The sequence below is a fragment of the Populus euphratica genome, unplaced genomic scaffold (genome assembly GCF_000495115.2).
Source record: "Populus euphratica unplaced genomic scaffold, PopEup_1.0 scaffold445.1, whole genome shotgun sequence".
In the NCBI taxonomy this organism is placed as follows: domain Eukaryota; kingdom Viridiplantae; phylum Streptophyta; class Magnoliopsida; order Malpighiales; family Salicaceae; genus Populus; species Populus euphratica.
Window position 1 is genome coordinate 226,427 of NW_011500123.1, and position 11,881 is coordinate 238,307.

The 11,881-nt window shown below is 37.5% G+C and overlaps 1 protein-coding gene across 2 annotated transcripts; it reads left to right on the plus strand.

The window, feature by feature from the left end:
• The first annotated feature begins 1,917 nt into the window (after positions 1-1,917).
• On the plus strand, positions 1,918-11,881 carry LOC105110186 (CELLULOSE SYNTHASE INTERACTIVE 3). 2 transcript variants are annotated; one of them, XM_011005134.1, is made up of 8 exons: positions 1,918-2,004; positions 2,350-2,505; positions 2,982-3,081; positions 3,331-6,400; positions 7,076-9,623; positions 9,888-10,342; positions 10,845-10,961; positions 11,268-11,831. In XM_011005134.1, the coding sequence occupies exons 3-8, from the start codon at positions 3,020-3,022 to the stop codon at positions 11,418-11,420; spliced, it is 6,405 nt and encodes a 2,134-aa protein (XP_011003436.1). In that variant the 5' UTR covers positions 1,918-2,004; positions 2,350-2,505; positions 2,982-3,019; the 3' UTR covers positions 11,421-11,831. The 2 variants fall into 2 exon arrangements, with proteins under 2 accessions (XP_011003436.1, XP_011003437.1); XM_011005135.1 differs by lacking the exons at positions 1,918-2,004; positions 2,350-2,505 and adding an exon at positions 2,517-2,712 and having other exon boundaries at positions 11,268-11,881.

Consider the following 11,881-nt stretch of genomic DNA (forward strand, 5'->3'; position numbering starts at 1 on the left):
CAATATATATATATATATATATATATATATTATTTTATAACCTTAATTTTAAAAGTATTTTTTTAACCAAACACATTAAACTACTTTTTATTTAACTTCAATTTCAATCATAATTTTAACTAAATATATATTTTTCCAAATCAACCTTAACTAAAAAAAATTTTTATAAATTTTTTTTTTAAATTACAACATTTTTTATAATTTTTTTTTTAAATCACAACTACAATAGTTATCATAATACAAAATATATAAAGTGATTCCATAACTTTTAGTTTTTTTTAAAAAATTTAATTTAATCCGTTTAAATTAACAAAATTTCTATGATCTCTTGTTGGCCTCACCGACATTTTCTATGAAGTATCTATTTTTTTAAAAGTAATTAAGATATTGTCAAATTAATTTTTATATGTTGAGATATTTTTAATTAAATCTTAAATAGTTTATAAAATAAATTCAATTTTAAGTAGTTTAGTGAGATGACGTGTACAATCTCGAGCATATTCCTGACATTTTTCTTGTTAGACCATCACATCACTGTCTTGATATTTTAAGATATATACAATTAAATAAGTGATAATTTCATGCACAACGTTCCAAAAATAAAATAAATTAATAATGTAATACTCACTATTTTATGTCTACAGTAATTTTTTATGAAACCATTACCATTTGTTTTTTAGATAATGTCTGGTGTGAGGATTTTTTAAACTCTACTATATTAATGTATTTTGACTGATTTTTACATTAATTAAAAATAATTTTTTAATGATTATATATATATATATATATATCTTACACTGGTTTAATTTATTCATATAAATTTAATAAGATTTCATGATTATTAACTCTAAAATCTGAACTTAAAAGTAATAAAATAAAATAAAATAAAAAATTATAATCATAAAACCAACTCTCTGAGGTTAAAAATGATGTTTAGTATAAAGCAATTTTAAATTCAATCAACCAAACAATCTCAGGTGTTTTTTTCAAAAAAAATAATATGTTTAGTAGTGAGGAAAATTGCAATTCCCTATATACATCAAGAAATGGAAAGCTAATCTCAATCACATAAAAGTCCAAAAAGCCTACGTACGTGTCTTTCATTGAGATTTGTTTTTGACAATTACATAACAAACAAACGTGAAAAAGAAAGAATCCTCCAGCATAAATAAGATATACAAGAGTCAAAAGAAAAATTATTTTTTAAATTATTTTTTTAGAAATATATTAAAATATTTTTTTAATTTATTGTTAATATCAACACAATAAAATAAATTAAAAACACAAAAAATAATTTTAAACTAATAAATAAAAATAAATTTTAAAAACACATTTAAACTGCAAAACTAAACAATAAAAAATTACCTTGATAAAAAACCATGAAAACATATATAAAATAATAAGAAGAAAAAGGTATTTTTTATATTTTTTTTTATTTAGAAATTTATTAAAATAATATTTTTTATTTTTCAAAGTTTACTCTCAATATTAGTGTATTTAAATAACTTTAAAAATAAAAAAATAATTTAAAACTTAAATTTAAAAAACACAATTAAACAATGATATAAAAAGTAAAAAAATAATTTAAAAAACACAATTAAACAATGATATCATTAAAAAAAAAAAACTGAGAGAAGAAGCGGTACGAGATCATAAAAGGAAAACTCAAGAAGAAAAGGGTACTTCTCTGCTCTGGGATGCTCCCAACTCTTTTACCGAACGGAATCACTGTGTCTCATTAATAACAAAATTGTTGCAGCAATTAGCAGAGACAGACACACCAAAACCAATGAATACAAATAACTTATCTGTCTGCCAGCCAGTAACGGTTAAGGTTTAAATAAAAGCCAACAAACAAAAATCCCAAAATAATCAGGAAAAACAAGAGAATGATGAGCAAAACACACTCTCAGTCTTAGAGAAGAAATGAAAAAGACCACCCGGGCTCTCTCTCTCTCAACTTCCATGGACGCCAGCTTCTTCTCTCACACTTTAACTTTTCAGGTGCCGTTTTCCTTCTCGTTTCAATTTTTAGTTGTTTATGTATAAAATACAATTTGTAGTTTATTAAGATTTACTAATCAGTAATTAATATTTATATATATATAGAGAGAGAGAGTAAGGAAATCATGAGGATTGTGACGAGAGACGTGATAATGACGTTTCTCTTGCCCTAGATTCCTTGACATGCACTTCTGATCCGATCTCCGTTTCTCCATTTCTATTATTATTTCTGTTCTTTTTTTCTTCGAATAAAATTGAGATGTGGTATCAGTCACTCTCTCTCTAATGCTAAAAGACCCAATTGCGATATCAATTATTTATCTCCAATTCGCTATTTTGGTACAGTGATTTAGGTTTGCGCTGCTGCCTAAGGAGCTTCCATTGCAGTGTATAATTCAAGATTTTGGATTGGACGGTGGTGATTGGGGCTAGATGCCTGGTTTTTGGATAGCAAGAAGTGAGGGAGTTACTCTGGCATTTGCGTTGGCGTAGGGTGGCGAGGTCTTGTGTTGTGTTTGATTTTAAGCATTTTGATTGTGGTTTTGTTAATTCCGAGTGTTTTGTTTGTGCTCTTTTATTTCTTCTTCTTTCATTTTGTGGAAAGAATTATTGTCAGTCATGCTTGTATTTGTACGCATAATCTATAAAATGGTTTATAGTAATTGGAGAGCTGAGGGTGCACATGTTTGTTGAAGTTGGAAAATAATGGTAGGTCTTGGTTTTCTAGTTGAAAATGAATTGTGGGAATTTGCTTCAAAATTGGGATATGGTTGGGAAAATTTGAAAGTAAGGAGTAATAATTTTCAGTGTTTTTTTTTTGGCTTTGTGGGATGTACTGCGGGTGATCTTCAGAATTGGGTCTGTTTCACTGTTATAATTTTGGGGATTTTAGTTCTAAGGATTTAGCGCTTGGTGTGCTGATTGTAAATGAAATTGCAGATGTTCATTAGTTGGGATATATGTTCTTTTTTTTGCAGGTGGCCTAGAAGAAAACTAGATTGGTGTGTTGGTGCAAATGTCAAAGTTTCCTTCCTCTAAACTCCAAGATCCTACATCCTCATCTGCTCCTGAGTCTAAGTTAGTATCCTTCTCTCAAGTAAAATTAGCCCATAAACTCTATACATCATTCCGATGAATATTTTAGCCATGAGTTAAACTTTTTATTCTCTTCCTGCTACAAGAAACAGACTGCCATAACTGTGTTATGGCAAGTGAAATGAATATCAAGACTATCCAAGTCAGAATATATCATCATCTTTACCGGTTTAATTCTTGAGAATTAGTACTAATTGATTATGAGCTAATGGATTGGCTGATTATATACAGCGACCAAAATGGAACAGCAGAAATGGATGACAGTGAAGATACAATGGCTGCGGTTGCTCGCTTCATTGAGAAGCTACATTCCAGGATATCTTCACCACCTGAAAAAGAACTTGTAACAGCTCGTCTGCTTCGTCTTGCCAAAGCAAGAAAGGAGGCAAGGGCAGTCATTGGTTCCCATGCCCAAGCTATGCCGTTATTCATATCCATTCTCAGGAGTGGTACTTCTGGGGCAAAAGTTAATGTTGCTTCAACTCTTAGTGCTTTGTGCAAAGATGATGATTTACGAGTGAAGGTACTTCTTGGTGGGTGTATACCACCTTTACTCTCACTTCTGAAGTCTGAATCGATTGAGGCTAGGAAGGCAGCAGCAGAGGCTATATATGAAGTTTCCTCTGGCTCTGTTTCAGATGATCAAGTTGGTATCAAGATATTTGCCACAGAAGGTGTGACACCGACCTTATGGGAACAGCTTAATCCGAAGAACAAGCAGGACAAAGTGGTTCAAGGGTTTGTTACTGGGGCATTGAGAAATCTTTGTGGGGACAAGGATAATTATTGGAGAGCAATGCTTGAGGCTGGAGGAGTGGATATCATTGTGGGTCTTCTGTCTTCTGACAATGCCACTGCCCAGTCCAATGCAGCTTCTCTATTGGCCCGTCTAATGTTGGCATTTGGTGATAGCATACCGAAAGTAATCGATTCTGGAGCTGTGCGAGCTTTGCTTCAGCTTGTGGGTCAGAATAATGATATTTCTGTTCGTGCTAGTGCTGCCGATGCTTTGGAGGCTCTTTCCTCAAAGTCAACGAAGGCCAAGAAAGCTATTGTAGATGCTGATGGGGTTCCCATTCTCATTGGGGCCATAGTTGCTCCTTCTAAAGAGTGTATGCAAGGGGAGTTCGGCCAGGCTCTGCAGGGGCATGCAACACAAGCTCTGGCAAATATCTGTGGCGGGATGTCTGCCTTGATACTATATCTTGGAGAACTATCACAGTCTCCTCGTCTTGCTGCACCAGTTGCTGATATAATCGGAGCACTTGCCTATGCTTTGATGGTCTTTGAGAAAAATGCTGCTACTGCCGAGGAAACGTTTGATGCAACCAAGATAGAGGATATACTAGTAAAACTACTGAAGCCTCGGGATAATAAGCTGGTTCAGGAACGTGTCCTTGAAGCTATGGCAAGTCTGTATGGCAATATCTACCTCTCACCATGTCTTGATTATGCAGAAGCAAAGAAGGTTCTTATTGGGCTTATAACAATGGCTGTTGGGGATCCGCAGGAGTATCTAATACTTTCATTAACCAGCCTGTGTTGTGGTGGGGTAGGCATCTGGGATGCCATCGGCAAGAGAGAAGGGATTCAATTACTGATATCATTGTTGGGATTATCCAGTGAGCAGCATCAAGAATATGGTGTTCGATTTCTAGCAATCTTAACTGATCAGGTTGATGACAGTAAGTGGGCTATCACTGCTGCTGGTGGGATTCCTCCTCTTGTGCAGCTGTTAGAGGCAGGGTCTCAGAAGGCAAGGGAGGATGCAGCACATATTCTGTGGAATCTGTGCTGTCATAGTGAAGATATCCGTGCCTGTGTTGAAAGTGCAGGAGCTGTCCCTGCCTTTTTATGGCTTTTAAAGAGTGGTGGACCTAAAGGTCAAGAAGCCTCGGCTATGGCACTTACCAGGCTTGTCCAAACAGCTGATTCTACCACTATTAATCAGTTATTAGCTCTGCTTCTTGGTGACTCTCCTGGCTCAAAAGCCTACGCCATAAGAGTTTTGGGTCATGTACTAATGATGGCATCACATAAGGATCTTGTGCAAAGGGGATCTGCAGCTAATCAAGCTCTAAGATCTCTTATCCAGATTCTGAACTCCTCGGACGAAGAAACCCAAGAATCTGCAGCTTCTGTTCTTGCTGATCTATTCACTACGAGGCAAGATATCTGTGATAATCTAGCAACAGATGAGATTGTGTATCCCTGCATGAAGCTTTTGACCAGTAATAATACTCAAGTTGTTGCAACACAGTTAGCTCGAGCATTGGGTGCCTTGTCACGCCCAACTAAGGCTAAAAGTACTATGAAAATGCCCTATATTGCTGAAGGAGACGTCAAGCCTCTAATTAAGTTGGCTAAAACTTCCATTGATGCTGCTGAAACAGCAATTGCTGCACTTGCCAACCTCCTCTCTGATCCCCAGATTGCTGCCGAAGCCCTGGCAGAAGATGTTGTTGGTGCTTTGACAAGAGTCCTGGGAGAAGGAACTTCAGAAGGAAAAAAGAATGCATCGCGAGCTCTTCATCAATTGCTGAGTCATTTTCCAGTAGGTGATGTGCTTGGTGGAAATGCTCAGTGCTGTTTTTCTGTACTTGCAATACTTGATTCCTTGAACTCAATGGGTATGGATGGCACTGATGTCACAGATGCTTTAGAAGTAGTTGCACTCTTGGTGAGGATGAAACATGGTTTGAACTTCACTTACCTTCCTCGGGCTGTCCTCTCAGAAGTGCCCTCAAGCTTAGATCCTCTAGCACGCTTACTGGCGGAGGGGCCACCTTTACTGCAAGATAAGGCAATAGAAATTTTGTCTCAGCTCTGTGGCGATCAGCCAGGTGTGCTGGGTGATCTGTTGATTGCAAGATCAAGATCGATTGATTCTCTAGCCAATAGAATAATAAATTCCTCCAGTTTAGAAGTGAAAATTGGAGGGATTACATTACTCATATGTGCTGCTAAAGAACACACACAGCAGTCAGTGGAAGCACTTAATGTGTCAGGATACTTGAAACCCCTTATATATGCCTTGGTGAATATTATGAAGCAGAACACTTGCTACTCGTCTTTAGAAATGCAAGTCAGAACTCCAAGAGGTTTTTTTGAAAGATCAGCATTCCAGGAAGGAGATGAATTTGATGTCCTTGATCCAGTCATTGTTTTAGGCGGTACTGCTGCCTTGTGGTTGCTATCAATAATTTCTTCCATCTATGCAAAAAGCAAGTTCATTGTGATGGAAGCTGGTGGACTTGAGGTTCTCTCAGATAAGCTTTTCAGTTATATTTCCACTCCACAGGTATGCCCTTATTTAGCTTCTTGAATAGGGGGGGGGCTTTCTGTTTCCAATGCAGCTGTGCCACAAGCATTTTTTTTTTCCTCTCTGCTGTGGTGAATTACTTTCTTATTTGATGATTGCTAATGGATGTATAAGTCAATTATAGCCTATGTGACTGAGATGTCACACTGATTATGTGATCTGTCTGCATACATGTATAGACTGTATGGGGATATAACAAACATGGTAAGCTTTTGTTCTTAGTACCCTCCTCTGTCTCCCTCAAAAAGTAGGAGGAGATGATTTTTATTCACTGTGCATGAAATAAAGTGCAGACTTGCTTATGATAATATATGGCATTTATAATGTGTCATTATGACCCACACATTTACCATGGAATAATGAACTAGAGTGAGTGGGGAAATGAGTAGAGGAGATAAGGACAGTGAAGAAAAGAAGAGAGGTTGGGATCAGTGAGGTAAAAAAAACTATTTGAATGGACTGTGCAATTCAGAAGAGGAGTTTGCATGTAAAATTGTTGTTCTTGGAATACTCTATAACAAGAATGTTAGTTTCTGCTATTTGTTGCGATTTTATATCTGATGATTTGGTACTCTGGATAAAACTGAGTAACAATGAATTCCAGACATGCTTAAGTTATGGTGACTGAGCCTCAAGAACATTTCTTCATTTCAGGCAGAATTTGAGGATACAGAGGGTATATGGATCAGTGCGTTGCTCCTGGCTTTCTTATTCCAAGAGGCAAATATTGTCCTGTCTCCTACAACAATGCACATCATACCTTCTCTTGCTCATTTGATGAGATCTGATGAAGTGATTGATAAATTTTTTGCTGCCCAGGCAATGGCCAGTCTTGTTTGCAATGGAAGTAAGGGAATAAGCCTCACTATTGCAAACTCTGGTGCTGTTGCTGGCTTAATAACATTAATCGGTTTCATAGAATTGGATATGCCAAACCTTGTTGCATTATCAGAAGAATTTTCATTGGTACGTAATCCTGATCAAGTTATTCTGGAACACCTTTTTGAAATAGAAGATGTAAGGTTTGGTTCCACTGCACGCAAATCTATTCCTTTGTTGGTGGATCTCTTAAGACCAATTCCAGATAGACCAGGTGCTCCTCCAATTGCTGTTCAACTATTAAGCCGTCTTGCAGAAGGAAGTGATGCAAATAAATTAATCATGGCTGAAGCAGGAGCTCTCGATGCTTTAACAAAATACCTGTCATTGAGTCCTCAAGACTCCACAGAAGCCTCTATATCTGAATTATTAAGAATCCTGTTTAGCAATCCTGATCTTATTCGATATGAAGCATCTTTTAGTTCTTTGAATCAGCTTATAGCTGTTTTGCGTCTTGGATCAAGAGATGCTCGATTTAGTGCTGCAAGGGCTCTCCATGAACTTTTTGATGCTGAAAGCATTAGAGACTCTGAATTAGCTTGGCAGGCTGTTCAGCCATTGATTGACATGCTCAATGCAGCATCAGAGAGTGAGCAAGAGGCTGCTCTTTTTGCCTTGATCAAGCTGACATCAGGGCATAATTCAAAAAGAACTTTATTTGTTGATGTTGAAGGCAATCCACTTGAGAGCCTATACAAAATATTGTCCTCTGCTACGTCCTTGGAACTGAAGAGAAATGCTGCAGAACTTTGCTCTATTCTGTTTAGCAATGTAAAATTCAGATCAAATCCAATTGCCTCTGAATGCATACAGCCCCTTATATCTCTCATCCAGTCTGATAACACGGAAGTTGTGGAATCTGTGGTTTGTGCTTTTGAGAGATTGTTGGATGATGAACTAAAGGTGGAGCTTGCAGCAGCCTATGTTAACATAGTAGATCTTCTTGTTGGCTTGGTATCTGGAACAAATCTCCGACTTATTGAGGGTAGTATCTCTGCTCTAATAAAGTTGGGGAAAGATCGGGCCCCACGCAAATTGGACATGGTCAAAGCAGGTATTATAGATAAATGTCTTGTGCTACTCCCAATTGTGCCCAGTTCATTATGCTCTGCAATTGCAGAACTGTTCCGCATTTTGACAAACAGTGGTGCAATTGCTAGAAGTTCAGATGCTGCAAAAGTGGTAGAACCTCTTTTTATGGTTTTGCTTCGGCCAGATTTTGGTTTGTGGGGACAGCACAGTGCCTTACAAGCACTTGTAAATATTTTGGAGAAGCCACAGAGCTTGGCAACATTGAAACTTACTCCCAGCCAGGTCATTGAGCCTTTAATTTCATTTCTGGAGTCCCCATCTCAAGCCATTCAGCAACTTGGCACAGAACTGCTATCTCATCTTCTTGCACAAGAACATTTTCAGCAAGATATAACGACAAAAAATGCAGTGGTTCCACTTGTGCAGCTTGCAGGAATTGGAATATTGAACCTTCAACAGACAGCAATAAAGGCACTGGAAAAGATCTCCATTAGCTGGCCAAAGGTGGTTGCTGATGCTGGAGGAATTTTTGAGCTAGCAAAGGTTATCATTCAAGATGATCCTCAACCACCTGTTGAGCTTTGGGAAACGGCTGCTTTGGTTCTCTCAAATGTTCTGCGTGTCAATGCAGAGTACTACTTCAAAGTTCCTATGGTGGTTCTTGTGAAAATGTTGCACTCTACTTGTGAGAGCACTATTAAAGTGGCTCTTAATGGCTTAATTGTTCATGAAAGGACTGATGCTTCTAGTGCAGAGCAGATGACTGAAGCTGGTGTTATAGATTCTTTGTTGAACCTGCTAAGATCTCATCAATGTGAGGAGTTATCCGGAACACTACTTGAAGCTTTGTTTAATCACATCAGAGTACGAGAGAAGAAGGCTTCTAAGTATGCAATAGCACCTTTATCTCAGTATCTGTTAGACCCACAAACCAGATCAGAGGCCTGCAGGTTTCTTGCAGCTTTAGCTCTTGGGGACCTCTCCCAGCAGGAAGGACTTGCAAGGGCCAGTGATTCTGTTTCAGCTTGTCGTGCTTTGGTAAGCTTGCTTGAAGATCAGCCGTCAGAAGCAATGACAATGGTAGCAGTCTGTGCATTGCAGAACTTTGTCATACACAGTAGGACTAATAGACGAGCTGTTGCAGAAGCAGGTGGCATATTAGTAGTGCAGGAACTGCTACTGTCTCCTAGTGCTGATGTGGCTGGGCAGGCAGCCATGCTGATTGAATTGCTATTTTCTAATCACACTCTCCAAGAATATGTATCGAATGAGCTCATCAGATCTTTGACAGGTAATTTTAGTTCCATTTTGTTACATACCTGATCCTTTTGTTGATGGGTTGAAGGTGTACCATCTTCTGTACTGTCATCCTATTATAGGCCTGGCCTGTATGAGGCAAAGGACTAGAATTTCTTATAATTTATAACAGCATGTTTTCATTCTAGAGGAAATTTTCTTATATAAGCACTTCTCTCTCCTGGTTTATTATTTGGACAATGATGCTTTTCCTTGCTTTCCTTCTAATTTTGGAGCCAACTGTAACTTTGTTTTGCAGCTGCTCTTGAAAGAGAATTGTGGTCCACAGCAACTATCAATGTACAGTTCTTGAGAACCTTGAATGTCATATTCGCCAACTTTCCTAAGCTCCATGTTTCTGAAGCAGCTACCCTTTGCATTCCCCACTTGGTAAATGCACTCAAATCTGGTAGTGAGGCAGCTCAGGAATCTGTGTTGGACACCTTATGTTTGTTAAAACAATCTTGGTCAACCATGTCAATAGATATTGCAAAGTCCCAGGCCATGATTGCAGCTGAAGCTATTCCTATTATACAAATGTTGATGAAAACGTGCCCACCAAGTTTTCATGAAAGAGCAGACCTCCTGTTGCACTGTTTGCCAGGATCTTTGACTGTTACAATTAATCGTGGGAATAACCTAAAGCAGGCAATGGGAACCACAAATGCTTTTTGTCGCTTGACAATAGGCAATGGTCCTCCTCGCCAGACCAAGGTGAGAGTTTTTCTATAGTAATATGTTCATAGACAAACCATTCAGTTTGCAGTTGTCATAGATTGGTGTTTACTTAAGAGAATTCATGGTATGTAAATTGTTGCATTTCTTGGGTAAACATGATTGCATACCAGTCTGGTAGGATGAGTGAGCTTTTTGGAATACCATTGTTTTTCTAAAGGAATAAACAGAACCTAGTCTTTCAGTGTTATATTATATACCATGACTTGTATCACATGCAGAGATTCCCATATTTGTTTTCAACCAGTTGAAGTTTTCCCCTAGCAGTTTGTAGTTTCTCCTTTTCAAAAACAGAGGAAGTCAACACCTAATGGGTCTCCTAAGATTAATCATCCTTTTGAAAAAAATATAATGTATATTAACCATAACTTTAATAATGTGCCAAAATGCAACATCGGATCCTAAGGAAAATGGTGACTATACGCTTATTTCTAACTGTCAGGGAGTGCTAAATTTCATATTGAATGATCTATTTTGTCAGGTTGTGAGCCACAGTATATCTCCAGAATGGAAAGAAGGATTCACATGGGCTTTTGATGTACCACCGAAGGGCCAAAAACTTCACATCATTTGCAAAAGCAAAAATACTTTTGGCAAGGTAATTTTTTTTAGAATTACTTTCGGTAACGTAATTGGTTTTTCATCTATATGCATTCTAGTGCAATTTTCTGAAAGCAGATGTTTTAGTAGTCGGTTGGAACGGTCATCAATTCATTGCTCTTCATCAAATAGATATGCTCATCTCAGAAGAGATGCATAAACATTTGATTGTAGGAAAACCATTCATTACACATGAATCTCTGATCTGTTTCTTGATTTGCTAATTGTCAACAGCACATGCTATGTTTAGGCAGTATGTTTTGACACAAAAAAATCCTGATTGGGAGATGATTTATTTTTTCAGAATACTCTGGGAAGAGTGACTATCCAAATTGATAAAGTTGTGTCAGAGGGAGTATACAGTGGGTTATTCAGCCTCAATCATGATAGCAACAAGGATGGCTCCTCTAGAACGCTTGAAATTGAGATTGTCTGGACCAACAGGACATCGGAATGATAGCACAAACTGGGAAATAAATAGGATTATTTGTACGAGCGACTTCGTTGAAATTCAGCACAGGAGGCTGCTCAAAAGTTGAGGGGAGAATCATTAATGTCATTTTCACCGTGACAGGATGCAGAAGAAGGGTGATTTGCTTGTAAGTAGTTTCGTTATTTGAAGGTCCAGTTTTGCAGCAACAAAGATTACACGCTACGTTAAATGTAAGTGTGAACTGTTTATTTTATCTGCAGAGGTGAGAAGGGGGTCAAGGGTAGTTCCCATGGTGTAGGGAAAATATCTAAAGTCGTTTAAAAGTTGTTGTACAGGCCAGTTCATAGGCATCAGCAATTAAAACGTACGATAGAAAAAAAATAGCGTGCAGAAAATAATTAAATCAAGCTTCTCAGTGGAAATGGTTCCTTCTGGGGAGATATGTGAATTTTTGGAAAGACTAGCTAACCCCTTCATCTTTATTT

What these genes read in the sequence shown, in the direction of transcription:
- LOC105110186 (XM_011005134.1), top strand. Translation starts at nt 3,020, where the DNA reads ATGTCAAAGTTTCCTTCCTCTAAACTCCAAGATCCTACATCCTCATCT. An exon ending in TCATCTGCTCCTGAGTCTAA is followed by an intron (nt 3,082 to 3,330) that starts GTTAGTATCCTT and finishes GATTATATACAG; the next exon opens with CGACCAAAATGGAACAGCAG. An exon ending in GTCCTCCTCGCCAGACCAAG is followed by an intron (nt 10,343 to 10,844) that starts GTGAGAGTTTTT and finishes CTATTTTGTCAG; the next exon opens with GTTGTGAGCCACAGTATATC.